This window comes from Pogoniulus pusillus, chromosome 28, assembly GCF_015220805.1.
Source record: "Pogoniulus pusillus isolate bPogPus1 chromosome 28, bPogPus1.pri, whole genome shotgun sequence".
Classification (NCBI taxonomy): Eukaryota; Metazoa; Chordata; class Aves; order Piciformes; family Lybiidae; genus Pogoniulus; species Pogoniulus pusillus.
In genome coordinates, this window is record NC_087291.1 from 5,143,928 (window position 1) to 5,169,230 (window position 25,303).

At 43.1% G+C, this 25,303-nt stretch overlaps 1 protein-coding gene across 2 annotated transcripts in view; it reads left to right on the top strand.

Moving 5' to 3' along the window:
- TBC1D5 (TBC1 domain family member 5) overlaps positions 1-25,303 on the top strand; it is a 407,277-nt gene that overhangs the window by 326,215 nt on the left and 55,759 nt on the right. For both annotated transcript variants that reach the window (XM_064166927.1, XM_064166928.1), the window contains exons 16-17: positions 5,153-5,259; positions 23,968-24,053. In XM_064166927.1, the coding sequence (XP_064022997.1) occupies positions 5,153-5,259; positions 23,968-24,053 (193 nt within the window). The remainder of the gene's footprint in view (positions 1-5,152; positions 5,260-23,967; positions 24,054-25,303) is intronic.

A 25,303-nucleotide genomic window follows, 5' to 3' on the forward strand; every position in this document is an offset into this window, starting at 1 on the left:
AGATCTGTTTATATTTTACATAGTAGACTACTGTGATTATTTCTCCAGGAGCTCATTTTAGCTGATCAGTGTTAGAATAAAGTTCTTTTTGTCATGTTGTCACTTGAAGAGTAGCTTCTGAAATCAGAAGCTCAAATATGTTGCTTCTTTTTCATCATTATGGATGTATATGTAATTGTGGATGAAATCAAAATAGAAGGGAAAGTGCAGTGCAAAAATATATCTACTTTATACATTTATATATAATTTTATATAGAGAGATATAGATATAGATATAGATTAGATATAGATATAATAGAAGGGCAAAAATTAACAAACCTGGAAGACCTGTCTATATTTTACATAATAGTCTAATGTGATTATTTCACCAAGAAGTAATTTTAGCTGATCAGCATTAGAATAAAGTTGTTTCTATCATGTTTTCACTTGAAAAGTAGCTTTTGAAATCAGAAGCTCAAATATGTTACTTCTTTTTCATCAGTATGGATGAATATGTAATTGTTGATGAAATCAAATAGAAGGGAGGTGCAGTGCAAAAAGATATCTATATATTTATACATATATATATTAAAGAAGGACAAAAATGAACAAACCTGGAAGACTTGTCTATATTTTACATAGTAGATGTAAATTATCACCACTGTGATTATTTCACCAGGAGCTAATTTTGGCTGATCAGTGTTAAAGTTCTTTTTTGTCATGTTTTCACTTGAAGAGTAGCTTCTGAAATCAGAAGCTCAAATATGTTGCTTCTTTTTCATCACTATGGATGTATATGTAATTGTGGATGAAATCAAAATAGAAGGGAAGGTGCAGTGCAAAAATATATCTACTTTATACATTTATATATAATTTTATATATAGAGATATAGATATCGATATCGATATAGATATAGATATAGATATAGATATAGATATAGATATAGATATAGATATAGATATAATAGAAGGGCAAAAATTAACAAACCTGGAAGACCTGTCTATATTTTACATAATAATCTAATGTGATTATTTCACCAAGAAGTAATTTTAGCTGATCAGTGTTAGAATAAAGTTGTTTTTATCATGTTGTCACTTGAAAAGTAGCTTTTGAAATCAGAAGCTCAAATATGTTACTTCTTTTTCATCTGTATGGGTGTATATGTAATTGTTGATGAAATCAAAATAGAAGGGAAGGTGCAGTGCAAAAATATATCTAATTTATACATTTATATATAATTTTATATATGTACATATATATCAATATTTATATATACATATATATATGCATATATACATATATATGTATACATATATGTATATATATATATATATATAAAAGAAGGACAAAAATGAACAAACCTGGAAGATCTGTCTATATTTTACATAGTAGACCACTGTGATTATTTCACCAGGAGCTAATTTGGGCTGATCAGTGTTAGAATAAAGTTCTTTTTATCATCTTTTCACTTGCAGAGTAGCTTCTGAAATCAGAAGCTCGAATATGTTGCTTCTTTTTCATTGGCATGGATGTACATGTAATTGTGGATGAAATCAAAATAGAAGGGAAGGTGCAGTGCAAAAATATGTCTATATATTTCCTTTAAAGAAGGACAAAAATGAACAAGCCTGGAACATCTGTCTGTATTTTACATAGTAGACTATTGTGATTATTTCACCAGGAGCTCATTTGGGCTGATCAGTGTTAGAATAAAGTTATATTAATCATATTTTCACTTGAAGAGTAGCTATGGCTGTTGTTAGGGAATACTTTTGCTTACCTAAAAACACTTTGATAATTTCTCTGGCCCTCCTCTGTATCTTTAGGTCTAAGTCTTTTTTGTGCTGAGGATGCCTGATCTGAACACAGTACTCCAGATGAGGTCTAACCAGAGCAAAGCAGAGGGGCAGAATCACCTCCCTCAACCTGATGGGCACATTTCTTTCGATGCAGCCTGGGCTATAGCTGGCCTTCTGGGCTGTGAGCACACATTGCCAACTCACAGGCAGCATACAGATCACTCTGAAACAAAGGAAACCAAGAGATGTTTCAGCAAAGTAATCCTTTTAACCCAAGGTTCCCCAGCAAATAGAGCACTGGCAGCAGTGTTCTGTTCCGTAAAGATTTCTACATATACTGGGGACAGCTGAGTGTGTGGGGGGAATGGTGAAAATAAAGCAAATATAGAAGTTATCAGCCTTTCCTCATTAAACCCTTGGACATTTTAATTGGTTTTAATGTAAATTATTTTTATTATTATTATTTCATTTTAAATTTAAGCCTTTAGGTGACATAGGGGATACAAGTCACTGTCCAAGAGTTTGATTGATTCCCTCCCCCCCCCAATTATTCAATTGATTTACTATTTTACATTTTAAAACATTAATAGAGTAAATGTTTTGTGATTCAAACTATTTATGTTTGGGTTTTTTTTGGTCAGAGATCAAGCCTACACCATTAAAATAAATGAGCTTTTTAATATTTGCTTTTCTCTGTGTCTGAGACAATGCAGAACTCTTGCAGGCAAAATAAAGAGAGGATATTAACTCATTTCGCACTGCAGACTAGAACATAGAGTCATCTGTTCAAGGGAGAAATGTGCTTATTGCTTATAAAAGTATTTAGAGTTGGCTATCAATTGCCAGTGTTTTTATTTGCTTTGGTAAAAAAGGCACTGTGCTCAGAAAGTAGCTTAAATTCAGTTTGCACATGAGGTTTTTGTTGCCCATGATGCTCATATTAGACTCCTCCGAAAACACTCTGATGGAGACCATCGTATTGTGTTCATTATGCCAGCTTTGTGACTTGAAGAAGGGAAAAAAAACCCACAGGTAGCTGAATATGAACAAGAAAACAAAGGGGAGGAAAAAAGAACAGGCAGAAGAGATAAAGAATGAGTAGGATAAGTGAGTGCTTTACAAATGAAAGCAGATGTATGAAATTACAAGCTGTCGGATCAGCAACGGAAATGAAGATGATAAAGTGGTTCCCTACACAGATTATAATTATTCATTTTTCCCAGTCCTGCATCTTTTCCCCATAATCCTCTTGTTCAGGGAGAAAAGGTACAGGAGGGTATGAGGCTTATTCACATGAAAGAAAGAAGTAAAACGTTGAAATCTCCCTGTCTGCAAAACAGTCTTGTGTTTTGCTCTCTGTTGGTTCCAAGGAGTTGTTTTTTTTCACTTGCAGTGCTCCTTAAGGGTGGTAGAGGCCTGATGAATGGAAAATGTTTCTTACTAGAGGCCTGATGAATGGAAAATATTTTTTTTTTTTACTACAGCTAAAGTTCCTAAAGTAGTAAAGTTTGTTTAGAATTTATTTACGACTGGTATTGTTGGAAGCTGTCTTTTATGTTGCAGAGTGCAAGCATCATTAACAGGCATTGCTTTGACAGCTGCGGCAGATGGATTGCCTGGATTTCGATGGTACAAAAGAAATGAAGTAGTTTACATAGACCTGCCTGAAAAGATGTCTTTAATAATTGCACTCATAATTAGATTGATTTGGGGAGACAAAAAAAATAAAAAAAGAAAGAGGGGATGACAACAAGCAAATATCCATAGAGTGTATTTGCATAGGTTCAGATAAAATCAAGCACAATTATAACAAAATTATAGACTTCAGCAAAACGTGCTGAAAATTTCCTGCATAAGAAACTCTAATACATTGAACTCTGTATTATCTTTTCAAGTAATTATGGAATTAAAATCTAACTTTCTCCCCCTTTTTTTTTTCCTGAACATTGCACAAATATTTTCAGATTTACAAGAAAAATAGTTGTTGATGTCATTTATGTATGTGTATGTATAGTCTTCTCTCCCAAGCAACCAGCGATAGAACAAGGGGACACAGTCTCAAGTTGTGCCAGGGCAGGTCTAGGCTGGATGTTAGGAGGAAGTTGTTGGCAGAGAGAGTGATTGGCATTGGAATGGACTGCCCAGGGAGGTGGTGGAGGCACCGTCCCTGGAGGTGTTGAAGAAAAGCCTGGATGAGGCACTTAGTGCCATGGTCTAGTTGTATATATATGTATATGTATATATGCATACACACATACATATATATATTTATGTATGTGTATTTATGGATGTATGTTTAGCCTGGAGAAGAGGAGGCTCAGAGGTGACCTCATTGCTGTCTATAACTACCTCTGGGAGTACATTTGTTTTGGGGAACACTTCTCTTAAACAGCCAAATACCTGCAAGATAGGCATGGGAACAGGACATGTTATCTCTTGCTGTAACTTGTCATGGAAATCTAGGTTTGGAGATACCTTCCTGGACCCCTCAATTCAAGAGAGATGTTGAGGTGCTGGAACGTGTCCAGAGGAGGGCAACAAAGCTGGTGAGGGGCCTGGAACACAAACTCTATGAGGAGAGGCTGAGGGAGCTGGGGGTATTTAGCCTGGAGAAGAGGAAGTTCAGGGCAGAGCTCATTGCTGTCTACAACTACCTGAAGGGAGGCTGTAGCCAGGTGGGGTTGGTCTCTTCTGCCAGGCAACCAGCAGCAGAAGAAGGGGACACAGTCTCAAGTTGTGCTGGGGAAAGTATAGGTTGGATGTTAGGAGGAAATTGTTGGCAGAGAGAGTGATTGGCATTGGAATGGGCTGCCCAGGGAGGTGGTGGAGTTGCCATCTCTGGAGGTGTTAAAAAAATCCTGGATGAGGCACTTAGTGCCATGGTCTAGTTGACCTGGCTGGGTGCTAGGTTGGACTGGGTGATCTTGGATGTCTACTCCAACCTGGTTGATTCTATGATGGGTGTGGACATACATGTACATAAGAACAATGATAAAGCTATTTCAGTAAAGAATTGTGAGAGTGAAGGAAAGATACCATAAAAGTAGGACTGAATTTATCTCACAAATCATCATACTTACATTTAAATGTCTGCACATGAGTGTCTTAAAAGTCAGTGTCCATTTCAGAGCGTAGGTCAAGTTCTTCAAGCTCCACTGACTGTGTTGCCCTGTTCTCCATCAACTCAGACTGTCTGTAGATACCCTGCTACAGGGATCTAGGACATAAAGTCAGTAGCAGATTTAGGATTGTGCTTAGTGATATTGGACCTATTCAGTATTAACATCTTAACTGTAATGAACATACTGGCAATACTCAACTGGAATATCAAAACAAGATAGTAATATTTCACCTCTTTTTTTTTCAATTGTAGTGATTTCAAGTAATTATCAGACCTGTTTGGGACTTCTAATGCATTATCCACCTATTGGAGATGTTCACTCCCTCATCCTAAGAGCACTTTTCCTCCGAGATCCAAAGGTGAGATGCTCACTTTCTAAATACAGGGAATAAATCTCTCTAGTAAAACGTTCAAAGTACTGTGAAGTTAATAACATGTTGGGGACTAAACTGTAGTTTGGAGTTTTCTTCTTAATGGACAAAAAAAAAGCTAAAGGAAGGAGGTGGTAACTAAGAGTAGAACCAAATTTCTTTACCCATTAAAGGATATTATCCTGCTGCTTTACTGGTTAGCCAGATCTGTGAATCGCAGATGTTATTGCTGGGTCTTCTACATATACATCTTACAGTCTTTGGGGGGGGGGGAAAGTAATAGTTTGTACAGTAACCTAGTATGCTGTATGCAAACTGTCTTGCAATTGCATCTGGAAAACCTTTTCAAGGGATTTCTGCAGATTAACTAATCACTGGTAATCCTTAAAGCGCTACCCCCGCCCAATAGATCATAGTTATGGGATGGCTTTCTGTTCAAAACCTGCAGCCTGAAAAGATTCACATGAATTAAATGCACAAATGTGTGCATTTTATGGTCCATGGTATTATCATACCTTTTCTGGTACACTCATCTGTACTAAAAAATAAATGAACCAACCCTCTGGCTGCTTTAGAATGACGTCTCTGCGTGTGGATATAGTACACAGCAGAATATCCACAGTACAGTGGGTAAAGTGGCTTAGATGAAGCTCTACACTGCAGTCTGCAGTACTCAGATCTTTGGCAGGTAGCTGGGTTTGTGCTGCTGGGTTTGAACAGTCTTTGTGCATGTCCCATTAGTAGGCTGCCAGTGTAAAGTCTGCTTCCCCTTGTCTTGATGCACATCACTTTTGAAAGTGAAAACCACATCACACTTCTGCACTCTGACTGCCTTATGCAGAATTGCATTCAGTACCAATGTTTACACTTTTATGGATTAAGGAAAAAATGTCTCTTTGTTTCTATATCAGTTTTCTGCAGCAATCTGCATCCTTACAGCTGCTTGCTTCATTCCTGAGCACAAAGATCTCTTTCATGATGAGAAGTAAAGAGTATCATCTTTTCAGCATGTAACGAAGTTTGTAACGTTAGATCTCAGGAATATGTCTCAAGGTTTCAGCAGCAGTCTATGAAATCAGCCTGCCCAGCATTTATTTATGTACTCTCTTAGCAAAGCAAGATGGTAGTTTTTAGAGGGAGAAAAATTGTGCTGAGACATCAAAATCAATCCAATATATAATCTGTCATCATTAGAGGTATATGTTAAAAGACAGAATCATTGCTTGTAACTCAACTGTCCAACAGAGTTAGCCTAGACACAAGATATCCTACCAGCTGAAGGGGGCAAAAGTAAACCTGTGGAAGAAGCTTCTTGGCTATTTCACACCTTATGCTCTTGTCTCTAACAGATTGAAGGCATCAGGCTCATAAGACCTCAGTGTTCTATTAACTAACAGTCTGAGATGTGCCTTGCAAGCCTGTCATAAAAATACTGGCTGTAGTTCCTACCTTGAGCACAGCCCTACGAGGAGAGGCTGAGGGAGCTGGGATTGGTTAGCCTGGAGAAGAGGAGGCTCAGGGGTGACCTTATTGCTGTCTACAACTACCTGAGGGGTGGTTGTGGCCAGGAGGAGGTTGCTCTCTTCTCTCAGGTGGCCAGCACCAGAACAAGAGGACACAGCCTCAAGCTATGCCAGGGGAAATTTAGGCTGGAGGTGAGGAGAAAGTTCTTCCCTGAGAGAGTCATTGGACACTGGAATGGGCTGCCCGGGGAGGTGGTGGAGTCGCCGTCCCTGGAGCTGTTCAAGGCAGGATTGGACGTGGCACTTGGTGCCATGGTCTGGCCTTGAGCTCTGTGGTAAAGGGTTGGACTTGATGATCTATGAGGTCTCTTCCAACCTTGGTGATACTGTGATCCTGTGATACTGTGATGCCTTGTCTTTCAGGCAGTTCTGCCTTCACTCAGGTGAATGAGTACTTTAAGCTCTTCCAGGCAAGTACTGCCAGTTTTTATCTCCATTTAAATATGATTAATTATAGTTGTTCCTCATTTTTGAGCTGTACTTCCTTGCTTAGAAAATACTTTGAAGGTTAGGAAGTTGGAATTTTCAGAGAATGAAGATCCTTAAGGAACTTTCAGACATCTTTTTCATTCATTCATTCTATGAGTTCTACATGAGGCATGAGTGTGATCAATGCAGAATAATTGAATTTCAGCCTTTTCTGCACTGGACAATCTCCCTTCTCTATTCTTAGGAGAGTGTAGAATGTAAAGCTCAAACCCATGTTGTTGTCTTTGCACAGGATGATAAAGTGGGACACAGTCTCAAGTTGTGGTGGGGGAGGTCTAGGCTAGATGTTAGGAGGAAGTTGTTGGCAGAGAGAGTGATTGGCATTGGAATGGGCTGCCCAGGGAGGTGGTGGAGTCGCTGTCCCTGGAGGTGTTGAAGCAAAGCCTGGCTGAGGCACTTAGTGCCATGGTCTGGTTGACTGGCTAGGGCTGGGTGCTAGGTTGGGCTGGCTGATCTTGGAGGTCTCTTCCAACCTGGTTGATTCTATGATTCTGTGATTTGTTTCACATTTCTAATCTTGGAACAGAGACTTACCTCAATATGAAAGTAACCCCTACACACTTCTAGTCCTTTTGAATATAAGCATAGGTCTTAGGGAAGGCTTAAAGTGTGTGTATGTGAAATGAGAAAATAAAGGAAGGGCTTTTTGTATATGTCCAAAAGTACTTACTAAAGGTGTTTCTCTTGAGTATTTAATATCCAGCAAGCAGCCAGTTTTTACTTATCAAAACCATTGAGCACTGTTCATTTTTTCAGAGCAAACGCTGCAAAATTAAGAAGTGGAAACACAGATACAGGGCAGGGGGAAAATATAAAGTGATTAAAAAGCATAGTTCTAACTAGACTTGTTCAAATTAAAAAAAAAAAGAATTTAAAACCCAATTAGAAACAAAAGTCATAGAAAATGTGAACATATTGTGTTCCTTAAATAACCAGATGTTCCTTCCTTCCTGAAGGCAGCCAGGGCTAGGAATAAAAGGTTTAAAACTATTGTTTTAAGTTAACTGTGAATTTTGCAAATCTGTTTTCACCCTTTAGCAAATAAAATTCTAATACAGCAGCATAAGCAAAGTCATTTTCATCTTTGGGTGTTCTTATTTGTGTATCATTCTGCGTTGATGCCTTCACCTTATCTCAATGACTTATTAGGAAACCAAAGCGCTACGTAGAACGTTATAGTTTTACACTGCATGCCAAGAGCCTCACAACCATCCTTTGTCTGAAAGCTTGCTGTATTTATTCTTAATATCTTTGTGAAACAAATCTGCTTTCAGATGCTTGCTGTATTTATTCTTAATATCTTTGTGAAACAAATTTGCTTTCAGGTACTTTAGCTGGATGCGTTACTCTGTTGAGCAAGCTAGTTAGGATCTTCGTGCAGCGAAGACACCTTTTATCTTAAGCCATTGATTCAAAGAAAGGGAGAAGAAAAAAAAAAGAAAGGAAGTTGTTGTGCTTGGTTGATGGGAATTAATTTCTTAGTTATGCTAATAATATTCTAGTTATGGCTGCTGATACTTTCTCAACGTTGTATTGTAAGCTGTTTGCCGACAGCGAAAATAGCCAGATAGCAATAATACATTCCAACTAAATCCACCACGAAGCATACATGGCATTTCAAAGAAGTATTATTAGTTCATCATGACTGAAATAACAGCTACTGCCAGAAAACTTAAGCAGTAATATCTGGTCATGATCACTCATCTAACGATTAGGCACAGAGATCTGCATCCCAGCGGTAAGTGACAAGGGGGGAAACACATTGCTGAAACTTTCAACCCGACTCTTTGTACGTTTGTTTTTCAGCTGAATTCTCCCCTTGAGTAGCTGCCACTTCCTCAGAGTTTTCTCCAAGCTAGTTTTCATGTGCCTGAAAGGCTGTTTGAGTTTCACTTTCTTCTTCTTCAGAGCAATTCTTTTCTCTACACTCATTAGCTGAGGTGCCGCCGCGGAGCTGCGGCTGCCCTTTGAAAGCTGCCGTTATGTCAGTAGTGTTTCTTTTTGCTGTTCGTGGCAGGAGGAAAGCAGGTTTGGGGTTGGTTTGTTTGTTTGTTTGTTAGCATTTTGTGTGCAATCTGGCATTAGTTACCACTCTTTAGTGACCGGATTGCAGCCAATCAGAAGCTGGGATCTGGCAGTGTTTGGGCATTAGCAACTCATTAATTTGTGCCGACAGACAGAGGTACTGCTGGGGTGCAGAGTCCGTTTTGTTACAGGGATACCAATGAGGGGAGGGAGACTGAAACAAACATTTGCCTTCGTGAAGAATCTGATGGATAGTTCAGAACCCAGGAACACAAACCCTGTGAGGAGAGGCTGAGGGAGCTGGGGTTGTCACTAGTGGTGTCCCTCAGGGATCAGTGCTGGGCCCCATCCTCTTTAACATCTTCATAGATGATCTGGATGAGGGCATGGAGTCAATCATCAGCAAGTGTGCAGATGACACCAAGCTGGGGGCAGATGTGGCTGGGTTGGAGGGCAGAAGGGCTCTGCAGCAGGACCTTGGCCGCCTGGACAGATGGGCAGAGTCCAAGGGGATGGGGTTCAATAGCTCCAAGTGCAGGGTGCTGCACTTTGGCCACAACAAGCCCATGCAGAGATACAGGCTGGGGTCAGAGTGGCTGGAGAGCAGCCAAACAGAGAGGGATCTGGGGGTGCTGACTGATACCCTGAACATGAGCCAGCAGTGTGCCCATGTGGCCAAGAGAGCCAGTGGCATCCTGGCCTGCATCAGCAATGGTGTGGTCAGCAGGAGCAGGGAGGTCATTCTGCCCCTGGACTCTGCACTGGTTAGACCACACCTTGAGTCCTGTGTTCAGTTCTGGGCCCCCCAGTTTAGGAGGGACATTGAGATGCTTGAGCGTGTCCAGAGAAGGGCGACGAGGCTGGGGAGAGGCCTTGAGCACAGCCCTACGAGGAGAGGCTGAGGGAGCTGGGATTGGTTAGCCTGGAGAAGAGGAGGCTCAGGGGCAGACCTTATTGCTGTCTACAACTACCTGAGGGGAGGTTGTGGCCAGGAGGAGGTTGCTCTCTTCTCTCAGGTGGCCAGCACCAGAACAAGAGGACACAGCCTCAGGCTGCGCCAGGGGAAATTTAGGCTGGAGGTGAGGAGAAAGTTCTTCCCTGAGAGAGTCATTGGACACTGGAATGGGCTGCCCGGGGAGGTGGTGGAGTCGCCGTCCCTGGAGCTGTTCAAGGCAGGATTGGACGTGGCACTTGGTGCCATGGTCTGGCCTTGAGCTCTGTGGTAAAGGGTTGGACTTGATAATCTGTGAGGTCTCTTCCAACCCTGATAATACTGTGATACTGTGTGTTTAGCCTGGAGAAGAAGAGGCTCAGGGGGGACCTCGTTGCTGTCTACAACTACCTGGAGGTAGACTGTAGCCAGGTGGGGTTGGTCTCTTCTGCCAGGCAACCAGCAACAGAACAAGTCACACAGTCTCAAGTTGTGCCAGGGAAAGTATAGGCTGGATGTTAGGAGGAATTTGTTGGCAGAGAGAGTGATTGGCATTGGAATGGGCTGCCCAGGGAGGTGGTGGAGTCACCATCCCTGGAGGTGTTGAAGCAAAGCCTGGATGAGGCACTTAGTGCCATGGCCTGGTTGATTGTCTAGGGCTGGGTGCTAGGTTGGCCTGGCTGATCTTGGAGGTCTCTTCCAACCTGGTTGATTCTATGACTCTGTGAAGTTGTGATGCCTTTACTTCCAGTGATTCACAGAGAGCATCTGTTTGCCCTCAAAGCTGGGACATTAAGATTTTGGAGTTTAATACAATGGTGATAGCTTTTTATGAATGAAACCATGTCAGAATCTTCAAACTGACCTCTGGTTTTATAACCATATTCAATTCCTTGAAGCCAAGCATTCTGACAATCTAAGTTCCATTCTGATAATCTCAGTTCCCCCTTTGCAAAAATCAGTGGGGTGTTCTGTAACTGCATGCTAAGTTTTTTTCATGTGGCCATATACAACTAAGAGTTGCATATGTTTTATCTATAAAAGCCATGATATTAACTCATTCTTTGTTTATGTTCCTGTTCTTAAAATCAGAAACTTCTGTTTTCCAAGGAGATAAGCTATGCTTTGTCTTAAGAATTATGGCTTTAGATAGTGAGTTGCTGCATTTCATTAATAGAATAAGGTATGACAGGCAGATATGTGTTTAATGATAAATTACTTGGAATATCCATGTTGCCATAGTACCACATAAAAAAAGTAAGTGTACCATGAATTAAAAATCCTTTTCATCTTGCTCCATTTGTTTCAAACCCTTCATTCCCAGTGCACCTATGCATTATATGAAACAGCTATGTGGTCAATAGTCATAGTACAAGAACTTCATCATCTCAGAATCGCCGAGTCAACCAGCTTGGAAAAGACCTGCAGGATCATCAAGTCCAATCTATCACCTAACCTTTCTAATTAACTAAACCATGGCACTAAATGCCTCATCCAGCCTCCTTTTAAACACCTCCAGGGATGGTGAATCCACCACCTCCCTGGGTAGCCCATTCTAATGCCAGTCACTCTCTCTGCCAGCAACTTCTTCCTAATGTCCAGCCTAAACCTGCCCTGGTGCAGTTTGTGACTGTGTCCTCTTGTTCTGTCACTGGATGCCTGGCAGAAGAGACCAACCCCACCTGGCTACAGCCTCCATTCAGGCAGTTGTAGACAGCATTGAAGTCTCCCATTAGCCTCCTCTTCTCCAGGTTGAACACCCCCAGCTCCCTCAGCCTCTCCTCACAGGGCTGTGCTCTCCAGCCTTGGTGCCCTTCTCTAGACCCATTCAAGCACTTCAGCATCTTTCTTAAATCAAGGGTCCCAGAACTGGATGCAGGACTCAATGTGTGGCCTGACCAGTGCTGAATTTTTGCAATTTTCTTTGGTGAATTAACCATTGAATCAACCTGCCATAACATTGTCATCTTCTTCCAAAAATCCTGTACGTGGACAGTAGTATTTTCAGGAGAAGCTCTTGGAAAGTGGTGGCTTACAGAAAATGATCCCTCACAACAGGCAGAGTGTTATCAGACAAGGCATGTTTAACCAGCCCTGGGTGACAAGGGGAGGTCATCCTCCAAAGCCCTGGCACACTTCACCTGGTTCAGGTAGAATATTTGTGCTACAAAATCATGCCTATTCAGTACAGGGGTAGGTTATTACAGGTGGTTCTGGGAATAGGAGGAGATACTGCAGTTAGTTCCCAGAACTCATTTCCAATGTCTCACCTCTTTGTGCATGCTCATTGCCACCTGATGGTTGACTTTTGGGGTCTCTGGGAGGAAGGCTGACATCTTCCTCCCTCCGCCCTCTCTCTGCCTTTCGTTCACCTGGCTTCAGTTGTGGGTCAGATTCTTGGCTGGAGTCTCCAATGTTCTCATCTTTGGATACAGTATTCTTCTTCTCCATGAGAGTGTTTGGAGACCCTCTCGAGCTTAACCCCCCTCCTCTGGTTGATGATGCTTTGTATCAGTGCTCACACAGTTAATGTTTTAACTGGGTTCCTACACTCTATGTTCTCTATCCCTTTTCCCACATCAGGGGTTGATGGGTCAGCATTTTCAAATGAGAAACCTTTCTAAGTCCTTCTCATTCCTCACTATTGTGTGTAACACTGTACTCATCAATTGAAGGAGAGATCCAATTCCCTCAGGTTGCCAATGACACTGTTTCCAGTATTGCTCTCTCTTCAGTGCTGCATGCACAGGCTATTTTTTAGAATAAGGACCTACCAATACTTTATCAAAGTTAAGCAATCCTTGCATTTAAATGAATAGGAAACTGCTGGGGACTAATCCAGAATAAAGCAAAGCTTTCTGAATAGTGAAATACAAAGCAGTCGTGCAGGTAACGTGGTGCAAAGCCTTGTCCCAGCTCTCTGTAGGGCTGAGTGAGATGGTGCTGCAGTCCACTCCTGAGTGAGAGCTAAGACAGAGAAAGGCAAGGCAAGGCAGGGCAAGGAAAGGGGAAAGAAAAGGGACAGGAAAGGGAAAGAAAGGGAAAGGGAAAGGGAAAGGGAAAGGGAAAGGGAAAGGGAAAGGGAAAGGGAAAGGAAAGGAAAGGAAAGGAAAGGAAAGGAAAGGAAAGGAAAGGAAAGGAAAGGAAAGGAAAGGAAAGGAAAGGAAAGGAAAGGAAAGGAAAGGAAAGGAAAGGAAAGGAAAGGAAAGGAAAGGAAAGGAAAGGAAAGGAAAGGAAAGGAAAGGAAAGGAAAGGAAAGGAAAGGAAAGGAAAGGAAAGGAAAGGAAAGGAAAGGAAAGGAAAGGAAAGGAAAGGAAAGGAAAGGAAAGGAAAGGAAAGGAAAGGAAAGGAAAGGAAAGGAAAGGAAAGGAAAGGAAAGGGAAAGAAAGGAAAAGGAAAGGAAAGTGAAAGAAAGTGAAAGAAAGGAAAAGGAAAAGGAAAAGGAAAAGGAAAAGGAAAAGGAAAAGGAAAAGGAAAAGGAAAAGGAAAGGAAAGGAAAGGAAAGGAAAGGAAAGGAAAGGAAAGGAAAGGAAAGGAAAGGAAAGGAAAGGAAAGGAAAGGAAAGGAAAGGAAAGGAAAGGAAAGGAAAGGAAAGGAAAGGAAAGGAAAGGAAAGGAAAGGAAAGGAAAGGAAAGGAAAGGAAAGGAAAGGAAAGGAAAGGAAAGGAAAGGAAAGGAAAGGAAAGGAAAGGAAAGGAAAGGAAAGGAAAGGAAAGGAAAGGAAAGGGGAAAGAAAAGGGAAAGGGGAAAGAAAAGGGAAAGGGGAAAGAAAAGGGAAAGGGGAAAGAAAAGGGAAAGGGGAAAGAAAAGGGAAAGGGAAAAGAAAAGGGAAAGGGGAAAGAAAAGGGAAAGGAAAGGGAAAAAAACCCTGTTTACATTTTTACCCATCTCTAAAGATTTCAACTTTATAGTTTTTGTCAAGGTGCTTTCCCTATTAATCAGAAGGTATGGGACATTCAGGCTAAAGGGACAATTGGAGAAAATTGGGAATAGGAAAGGAGTGGTAGTCACAGCTCCCAGTAAATGTCACTGGGAATTTGTAAACTCTGTCACGGTAACAAGAACTTCAGAGATGGAAGAGGAAGGTCTCTGTGGAAGACAAAACCTGGAAGTGTTCATTCTCATTGAGCAAATCCCTATCCTTAGTAGCAAAATAAAGTGCTTCTGATTGTACTTGATGATAAAGCAAGTAGCTGAAGCACTTTAAGTTCTTAATTACCTTAGCTACCAATAAAACTTATTGCTTGTGAATTTCTTGGGGCTGTTTCTTTCAATTGATTGCTTTACTTCTACTTAAAAACTCCTCTAAAGCTACTGACCCTCTCCTAAAGATTAATGATGTTATTTATAAAATTACACTAATAAAATGTATTTAACAATGTTAGAGTGAGGTGATTATGGCTCTTCTTATATGCAGCCTGACAATTCAGTTAATCATTTCTAGTTTGCAAGTTAGTTTATCAAAAGGAAGCACTTAAAACACTCTAAAGCACTTTGATTCTACCTAATCAAAAGTTCTCTGCATCATAATTTGTTTAGTTGACTAAAATTTGCAAAACACAAACAGTGTTATGTAAAAATACATTAATAACCTTTCAATAAGGTATAAAATATTAGCTACTGAACCATATGCAGTCTGCTATGATGGAATGGGAGTTCAGTATCTTGTGATGTAAATGTAGAGGTACTGCTGGTGTACTGGTATGCTTTATAGTACATAGTCATTGCTGTCTACAACTACCTGAAGGGGCATTGTAGCCAGGTGGGGGGTGGCCTCTTCTCCCAGGCAACCAGCAATAGAACAAGGGGACACAGTCTCAAGTTGTGCCAGGGTAGGTATAGGCTGGATGTTAGGAAGAAGTTCTTCCCAGAGAGAGTGATTGGCATTGGAATGGGCTGCCCAGGGAGGTGGTGGAGTCACCGTCCTTGGGGGTCTTCAAGAAATGCCTGGATGAGGCACTTAGTGCCATGGTCTGGTTGACTGGCTAGGGCTGGGTGCTAGGTTGGACTGGATGATCTTGGAGGTCTCTTCCAACCTGGTTGATTCTATGATTCTATGATTATTGTACACAAAGTTATGGGAGTACATTTGTATTGGGGAACACTTCCCTTAAAGAGCCAAATACCTTCAAGATAGCCATGGGAATGGGACATACTGTCTCTTGCTGTAACTTGTGTTGGAAGTCTAGATTTGGAGATACCTTCCTGGGCCACTCAATTCAAGAGAGATGTTGAGGTGCTGTAGCATGTCCAGAGAAGGGCAATGAAGCTGGTGAGGGGCCTGGAACACAAACACTGTGAGGAGAGGCTGAGGGAGCTTGGGGTGTGCAGCCTGCAGAAGAGGAGGCTCAGGGCAGAGCTCATTGCTGTCTACAACTACCTGAAAGGAGGCTGTAGCCAGGTGGGGTTGGTCTCTTCTCCCAGGCAACCAGCAACTGAACAAGGGGACACAGTCTCAGGGAAAGGCTAGGCTGGATGTTAGGAGGAAGTTGTTGGCAGAGAGAGTGATTGGCATTGGAATGGGCTGCCCAGGGAGGTGGTGGAGGCACTGCCCCTTGGAGGTGTTGAAGCAAAGCCTGGCTGAGGCACTTAGTGCCATGGTCTGGTTGATTGGCTAGGGCTGGGTGCTAGGTTGGCCTGGACAATCTTGGAGGCCTCTTCCAACCTGGTTGATTCTATGACTCTGTGATTCTTAAGAAACAGCAGTGGTCAAAATGTCTCTGAAGTATTGACGTACGGAAAATGATCCCTCACAACAGGCAGAGTGTTATCAGACAAGGCATGTTTAACCAGCCCTGGGTGACAAGGGGAGGTCATCCTCCAAAGCCCTTGCACACTTCACCTGGTTCAGGTAGAATATTTGTGCTACAAAATCATGCCTATTCAGTACAGGGGTAGGTTATTACAGGTGGTTCTGGGAATAGGAGGAGATATTACAATTAGTTCCCAGAACTCATTTCCAATGTCCCACATCTTTATGCATGCTCATTGCCACCTGATGGTTGTCTTTTGGGGTCTTTGGGAGGAAGGCTGACATCTTCCTCCCTCTGACCTCTCTACCTTTCGTTCACCTGGCTTCAGTTGTGGGTCAGGTTCTTGGCTGGAGTCTCCAATGTGAATGCAGTATTCTTCTGCTCCATGAGAGTGTTTGAAGACCCTCTCGAGCTTAACCCAGCTCCTTTGTGTTTATCTGATTGATGATGCTTTGTATCAGTGCTTACACAGTTAATGATTTAACTAGGTTCCTACACTCTATGTTCTCTATCCCTTTTTCCCATATCAGTATCCCTATTATTGTAATCCAAAATTCAAGTGGCTGCTTGTCCTGCAGCACAGGGAGGTTGTGGAGTCTCCTTCTCTGGAGCCTTTCGAGGCCTGTCTGGATGTGTTCCTCTGTGATCTGTTAGATAGCATTGTCCTGCTCCAGCAGGGGGGCTAGACTCTATGTCTTTGGGTCCCTTCCAACCCCTAACATCCTATGATCCTATGACATCAGCTCCTTTTCAGAGGAAAAGACTTGGATGTTGTATTTCTTTTGCTCTTGGAAAGAGCCTTTTTCACTCCCCTAGGAACCTTTTTTACCTAGCACATTGCACATGAGACATAAATTAGTGTTTCATTCCACATAACAGAAATAACCAAACAGCACCTTAAAATGTTTTCCCCAGTATATGAGATCTGTGAACCAGGGGGTTTGCCAGTCTGAGCTTCAGATAACTGCATTACTCACAAAGCCAGCAGTGAGTTATGCAGGTTGTCCAAAACGAGTGCCAATAAAACCATAATGTGGTAGCTTTTCTGTACATAAAGATGTCATATTCTAAATCTCACAATTTGAAGCATTCCAGGATTTAAAGCAAGGCTTGCTGTGTGTTCCCTTCAAAATCCTGGATCTTTCCTCCACAGTGTTGTAAAACTCCTGTTCCTAGCCATGCAGGGCTGCAAGATGCCAGAGCATAAATCTGTCATAGGGTAGGACTGAACACTGTCAGATTTATACCTCTCTATTTAGTTAATTTACTTCTTAAAGCCAAGGGTTCCACTGAAAAATAGGTGGCTAAATTAAGAGGCAGGTTTAAAAGGTATTTAAGCAATTCTGTTGAGGGAAGATGAGGATTTTACTCAGCTTATGGCCTTGAACATTGGCAGGTCAGAGTCTTTTTGTCTGGGCAACAGCTAATTTGCTAGGATTTGAGCTACCTGTTAAAACACAAGAGGATGTAAAAAAGAAAGAAAAAAACACTTTCCAGTCAATTAGAATTCACAGAATCAAGCAGGTTGGAAGAGACCTCCAAGAGCATCCACTCCAACCTAGCACCCAGCCCTAGCCAGTCAGCGAGACCATGGCACCAAGTGCCTCAGCCAGGCTTTTCTACAACACCTCCAGGAATGGTGACTCCACCACCTCCCTGGGCAGCCCATTCCAATGCCAATCACTCTCTGTGGCAACAACTTCCTCCTAACATCCAGCCTAGACCTACCCCAGCACAACTTGAGACTGTGTCCCCTTCTTCTGATGCTGGTTGTTTGGGAGAAGAGACTGACCCCCACCTGGCTACAGCCTCCCTTCATGTAATTGAAGACAGCAATGAGTTCCCCCCTGAGCCTCCTCTTCTTTAGGCTAAACACCCCCAGCTCCCTCATCCTCTCCTCATAGGGTTTGTGTTCCAGGCCCCTCACAAGCCTTGGTGCCCTTCTCTGGACTTGTTTCAGCATCTCAACATCTCTCTTGAATTGAGGAGCCCAGAACTGGACACAGCACTCAAGGTGTGGCCTGACCAGTGCTGAGCACAGGGGCAGAATAACCTCCCTTGTCCTGCTGGCCACACTGCTCCTGATGCAGGCCAGGATGCTATTGGCTCTCTTAGCCACCTGGGCACACTGCTGGCTCATGTTTAGCTACTATCTACCTGTAACCCCAGTTCCCTTTTTTCCTGGCTGCTCTCCAGCCACTCATCTTCCTCCTTTCTCTACATCTTCTTAATTCAGTCTACTCTTTGGTTCAGGATTTAAATGTTATTACTTCAGAATAAAAAAAATATTGAAAACAGCTAAGTTTAAAAAATCCCATTGGCACCAGTGAGAGGATCATTTTGGTGAGCCTGTTGCTGTGTGTACATATAATTTACTGCTGCTGCTCTGTTTGTTTTTCCTCTGTTGCACTGAAGTTACCTAGTTTCAGATGCCATCTATTAAACAGAGTATTTTTCACTAGCTAAGGTTTTCCCACCTGTCTACCCTAAAACACCTGCAACATATGTTTGTGTAACCCTGCAATGCTTTGTGGTTTGGGCCTTGAGAAATTCCCCCAGAGCTTTTTTTTGCTCATAAACAGCTGAGCAATTCATTTCTCTAATGACAAGTGCTTTTCCCTTGGCATTGAGGCAGGAGCATGTTCACTAAAATAAGACTCATTTTTTCATCACAGATAACTGAAAATCTTTTGTTGATTGTTGTGGCTTATTCTGAACCTTCAGATTGTGTTAAAATGGTAGTTGATGTTTTTTTTCTGTTAATGAGGAAAGAAAGGAAATACCTCAGCAAAGAAGGAAAAGGAATATTAGAGAATCATGTGCTAGTTTGAGCCTAGCTGGGATGTTTTGGTGAGAAGAACTAGATTACAGGCTGGGAAAAGGAAGCAGTGGTGATGTCTGCTGCACTCATAGAACATAAGAAGATAACAAGAATATAAATACAGATAACAGAGTCACATTCTGGGCTTTGTGAGCTGCACCTCTCTCTCTCTCTAACCTAACCTGCCATCTGTGGGACTAATCCATCTGCTTCCTAACCCCCCTGGCCAACACTCCAAACTCACTTTGAGCATAAGGGTTATTTTACCCTTCTCTTACTCTTCCACCTTGTTGGTGTGAGAGATTATACAAAATTAATAACCTGTTGATTGTTAATAACTATGAAAACTGTTTATTCACATTAAAACTCACCAGAACACTTATTCACAGGTTCAAGAAATGCACAGGTTGGAAATTTAGACATGCAGGGCACAGGCAAAAGTAGAGCACTTTAAGAAAGAAGTGGCTACTGCAAATATTATACTGGAAGAGGGTCACAAAGTATAAATCAGACTCACAGAGTATAAATCAGACAGTACCCAAAGCATGTGGAGCTCTGTCTTGTTGGCTGCTGAGGCTTGATTCTTCCCAGGCTTCTGGGGAAAGGAGGCAGACAATCTCTGACCTTGTCTCCTGGCTCCTCTGGATGATCTGTATATCTCCAGGACTGTCTAGTCTTAGCAGGAAGAGTTTCAGGGGCAGGCAGGATGTCTGCCATGTGCAGTCTCAGCACAGTGTCACTCTGGAGGCTACACAAGCCAACCGCAGGCAGGCATTTGGAGCCTGCTTCTGGTAAAGTCGCCAGGCAAATTCAGGATGCAAAATGAGGCAGCAGCAGCCTTGTGCTACCTGCTTATCCCTTTTATCAATGTCCAGCCTGCAACTAGTGGGACACTGGATATAGATTAGCCAGTTGGAATGGCACTTTGCCAGGCCTCACCATATTAGGTGAAGCCAGGTGTGCTAGTTTGAGCCTAGCTAGAATGTTTTGGTGAGAAGAACAAGATTACAGGCTATGAAAGGAAAACAAGGCTGATGTCTACCTCACTCATAGGCTTGCTGAGATGTATAGAAATAAGAATCAAAACATAGATAACACACTCAGCACTTCTGCTGGGGAACTGGCTGAGCTGCATCTCTAACCTCACCCCTCTCTGCCATTTCTTTGACTAATCCACTTTGCTTCCTAACCCCCTGGCTGAAACTCCATTCTTCCTTGGGACTGGGGTAAGGTTGAGAGGGGTAGGGGGAAGGTGAAGGGGTGGTTGGGAGCCCCTCCTGGGGACTCAGGTTTCTGGGAGGGCTGTTGTGTTTCTGTATTCCTTTTTACCTTGCACATTTCTGTATATAACTGTATCTACTGTAACTGTCTGCTTGTATATTGTGCTGAGCTGTAAATATAAGCTTCATTCAATTTCCAGAGCTGGCTGAGCCTAGTCTGGGTGATTTCCAAAGTGTGGGGGGGCAGGGAACACCCAAACCATCACACCAGGGCTTTTGCTCTCCCCCAGCACAGGAGGAGCAGTGAGCAAGCCAGAATGGACAAGCCCATGTTTGCCCCATCAAGCCTACCACCTCAAGTGGTCATCAAGACATGGAAAGAAAGAAAGTTCTTTAATTGGATTTTTTTTTAAGGTCTGACTTAATGACTTAGAAGTGCCTGGTGTTTTAACCTTCTCTTACTCTGCCACCTTCTCAAAATGGTCATCAAGACACGGAAAGAGAAAAGTTGTCTGATTTATGGGAGAAAAGTTACAGTGCTTGATTGCTCACGTAGTAGTTGCAGAGCCATCCGTTATCCTCATCACGTCAGTTTGGATTTGATTATCATAGAAATGCATTGAATTACCAAACTAGAGCAATAGTAACTAAAGCTGATTCATTGTTATTGCTGTCAGTTGATGAGAACTGACTTCCATACCATATGAATGGGGTAGAGCTATGCAAATATTGCTTTTATAACAGGGGGAGGAAAAATGCAGAGCGGCCATTTACAATGTGGAGGGTAGGTTAGGTGAGGAATTTTTTTGCTGCCTGTTTGATAGCTTTTAGTTGTTTCTTTTTTGTTTTTTTTTTTTAAATTAACATTACAAATGGAATATATTTTTTTGACTCTTTGGTGTGTTCCAAAGAAAGAAAATGAGACATTTCATACATGATTAAGTTTGACTGCAGGAAATTATCTGGAGATTCCCAGCCTTAATTTCGACCTCAGAACTCATAGAATCATAGAATGCTTTGGGTTGAGAGAGGTCATCTAGAGCAGCCTTCCCTTGCAGTGAGCAGGGACATCCATCCCTGGGGGTGTTTAAGGCCAGGCTGGATGAGGCTCTAGACAGCCTGATCTAGTGTGAGGTGTCCCTGCCCATGGCAGGGGGGTTAGAACTAGATGATCCTTGTGTCCCTTCCAACCCTGACTCATTCTATGATTCTGTGATTCTATCCCTACTAGATCAGGTTGCTCAGAGTCTCATCAAGCCTGATCTTGAATATCTCCAGGGATGGGGCCTCCACCACCCTCATGAGCAACCTCTTCACAGTATCACAGTATCATCAGGGTTGGAAGAGACCTCACAGATCATCAAGTCCAACCCTTTAGCACAGAGCTCAAGGCCAGACCATGGCACCAAGTGCCACGTCCAATCCTGCCTTGAACAGCTCCAGGGACGGCGACTCCACCACCTCCCCGGGCAGCCCATTCCAGTGTCCAATGACTCTCTCAGGGAAGAACTTTCTCCTCACCTCCAGCCTAAATTTCCCCTGGTGTAGCTTGAGGCTGTGTCCTCTTGTTCTGGTGCTGGCCACCTGAGAGAAGAGAGCAACCTCCTCCTGGCCACAACCACCCCTCAGGTAGTTGTAGACAGCAATGAGCTCTGCCCTGAGCCTCCTCTTCTCCAGGCTAACCAATCCCAGCTCCCTCAGCCTCTCCTCGTAGGGCTGTGCTCAAGGCCTCTCCCCAGCCTCGTTGCCCTTCTCTGGACACGCTCAAGCATCTCAATGTCCCTCCTCAACTGGGGGGCCCACAACTGAACACAGGACTTAAGGTGTGGTCTAACCAATGCAGAGTACTCTTCAAGTCTTCCATAACCCTCATAGTAAAGAATTTTTTTCCTAACGTCCAGTCTAAATATACCCTGCTCTAACTGACTCCACAATAAATATCATATACTCCCTCTATGAATTACTCTTTTGGAAAGGTCATGGTATAGCTCATTACAACTATATTTGCTACTAAAAGGACTTAAGAAGGCAGATCAGAATATAAGGAATTTTTTTACTTTAATCCATTTCTCTTCTAATTTATAGATTTTTTTTAACCTTCTTTACAGCCTCTTTACCTTCAAATTACTCCAAATTCACGACACATTTATTGGGTTGAGATGCTTTATGTGCATAGAATCATAGACTCAACCAGGTCGGAAGAGACCTCCAAGATCATCCAGCCCAACCTAGCACCCAGCCCTATACCACGATCTGCACTTAATTGATGTTTAGTGAATGATTAAATCTAAAGAGGATGAATTCAAAACACTGAAGACAGTGTGCTTCAGCAAAATAGAACCATAGAATCAACCAGATCGGAAGAGGACTCCAAGATCATCCAGCCCAACCTAGCACCCAGCCCTAGCCAGTCAACCAGACCATGGCACTAAATGCCTCAGCCAGGCTTTGCTTCAAAACCTCCAGGGATGGTGCCTCCACCACCTCCCTGGGCAGCCCATGCCAATGCCAATCACTCTCTCTGCCAACAACTCCCTCCTAACACCCATCCTAGACCTGCCCTGGCACAACTTGAGACTGTGTCCCCTTGTTCTGTTGCTAGTTGCTTGGGAGAAAAGACCAACCCCCACCTGGCTGCAGTAGTTTCACTACGGCAGAGGTGGAGACTAACAAGTGGCTTCTGGATTCTATAGGAGTGATAAACATTTTATTGCAGTACAGCTCTTTATTCGTGGCCTCTCTTTTGATTACACAGGGAGATAAAAAGGGCTCCAAGTGCCATCTAGTGGCCGTCTTCAACTTGTCACTGTGCTTGGTTCTTCACAGAGGCACTGCTAGCGATGCGTTCGGTTCAAAACGTTAGCTGTAGTTTCTCCTTGCTATTACCATCTGCTGTAGTTTGGAGGTGGTAAAACCCTCTGCCTGAGCTGAAGTAAGAAATCAGACCAGAATCTGAACTTGTCCAAGTATTACTGATTTTATTAGCAATAAACACAGCTGTCAGCCTTATTCACAGTATCACAGTATCACCAAGGTTGGAAGAGACCTCACAGATCATCAAGTCCAACCCTTTACCACAGAGCTCAAGGCCAGACCATGGCACCAAGTGCCACGTCCAATCCTGCCTTGAACAGCCCCAGGGACGGCGACTCCACCACCTCCCCGGGCAGCCCATTCCAGTGTCCAATCACTCTCTCAGGGAAGAACTTTCTCCTCACCTCCAGCCTAAATCTCCCTTGGTGCAGCCTGAGGCTGTGTCCTCATGTTCTGGTGCTGGCCACCTGAGAGAAGAGAGCAACCTCCTCCTGGCCACAACCACCCCTCAGGTAGTTGTAGACAGCAATAAGGTCTGCCCTGAGCCTCCTCCTCTCCAGGCTAACCAATCCCAGCTCCCTCAGCCTCTCCTCGTAGGGCTGTGCTCAAAGCCTCTCCCCAGCCTCGTTGCCCTTCTCTGGACACACTCAAGCATCTCAATGTCCCTCCTAAACTGGGGGGCCCAGAACTGAATGCAGTACTCAGGGTGTGGTCTAAGCTCCCTCAGCCTCTCCTCGTAGGGCTGTGCTCAAGGCCTCTCCCCAGCCTCATCGCCCTTCTCTGGACACACTCAAGCATCTCCATGTCCCTCCTAAACTGGGATAGTTGCTGTGTGGGAGAGTGCTGATTCCTGTGGGTACAAGGTGCACTCACTGTATTAACAATTCATATTGCATATATGATGTATTTTTGTGTGTATGTAATAACACTTGGTATTAAGACTTCACGTTTATGTAACTGGCATTATTGCCTTCAGAAGCCAAGGTCCTGGGAAAAGAAATTGTTCCCTATATTTGTATGTTTCTAAACTTCATTAATCTGCATGCTTCTTTAAACAGCTCAGAAAATCCCAGTAAGATATTCTTTTTAATTGATTTTTTTTGTTCCTTGTGTTTTTAAAGAGAAATCCAAGACCAGTGACTCACCAATTCCACCAAAATTTAGACTACTACAAAGCACGAGGAGCAGACTTGATGAACAAAACCCGGTAAGCTATTCCTGAGTGTGCACTCACTGAACTTACATAAACAACATGTTGCAGTAGGCACTTTTAGCCCAAAGATGAATTGCATAGAAGCTCATATGTTTATTTGATGCTATTTATTTTGAGGCTTTACCTTGCCTGTTATTACATGAAAGTAGTCCAGATAGCATTGCAGTTAGCTTGCTGGTGTCTTTTTAAGGCTAAGGACATTTGCACGCAGTGATGTGTGTGCTAAAAGCAAGGTGTAAAACGTTGTTAATGTTTTGTAATTGATACTGCATCTAATCACAGTCTGGAGTTATCTATGCACCAGAATCTGTGTAAGATGGATTGATACTCAGCTGTGTTAGGTGTGAACAGATCAGGGATCTGATGAACAAGGTGGCTGAACTAAAAGAAGAGGTGGAAAGACTATGAGAATGTGAAAGGGAAATTGACTATTTCCATAATCTGATCCCCCCCCCCCCCAAAAAAAAAACTGAATTGGGGGTTAACTCTTAGTGGAGCAGAGGGTCCAGTACCCTCCCATCAGCAAGGGTGTCAGCCTCCTTGTAAGAACCCACATGAGCAGGGTCAATGGGAACAGGTCTTTGCTCAACGGAACAAATGTGAACGGAGCAAGCATGCTACTTTAAGAAGCACACTGCCTACAGTGCACTTGCAGAATAGGTATGAGGCTCCTCCTCTAATCCACTCTGCTGAGACCCCACCTGGAGTACTGCATCCAGTTCTGAAGCCCCCATTACAAGAAAGATGTGGAGATGCTGGAGCATGTCCAGAGAAGGGCCACAAGGATGCTCAGAGGGCTGCAGCAGCTCTGCTGTGAGCACAGACTGAAAGAGTTGGGGCTGTGCAGGCTGGAGAAGAGGAGGCTCCCAGGTGACCTTCTTGTGGCCTTCCACTATCTGAAGGGGGCTACAAAAAAGCTGGGGAGGGACTTTTTAGGCTCTCAGGGAGTGACAGGACTAGGGGGAATGGAACAAAGCTGGAGATGGGGAGATTAAGGCTGGATGTGAGGAGGAAGTTGTTGAGCATGAGAGTGGTGAGAGGCTGGAATGGGCTGCCCAGGGAGGTGGTTGAGGCCCCATGGCTGGAGGTGTTTAAGGCCAGGCTGGCTGAGGCTGCAGGCAGCCTGCTCTAGGGCAGGGTGTCCCTGCCCACTGCAGGGGTGTTGGAACTGGCAGATCCTTGTGGTCCCTCCCAACCCTGACTGATTCTATGATTCTAGGATATAAATCCAGATTGAGGTAATT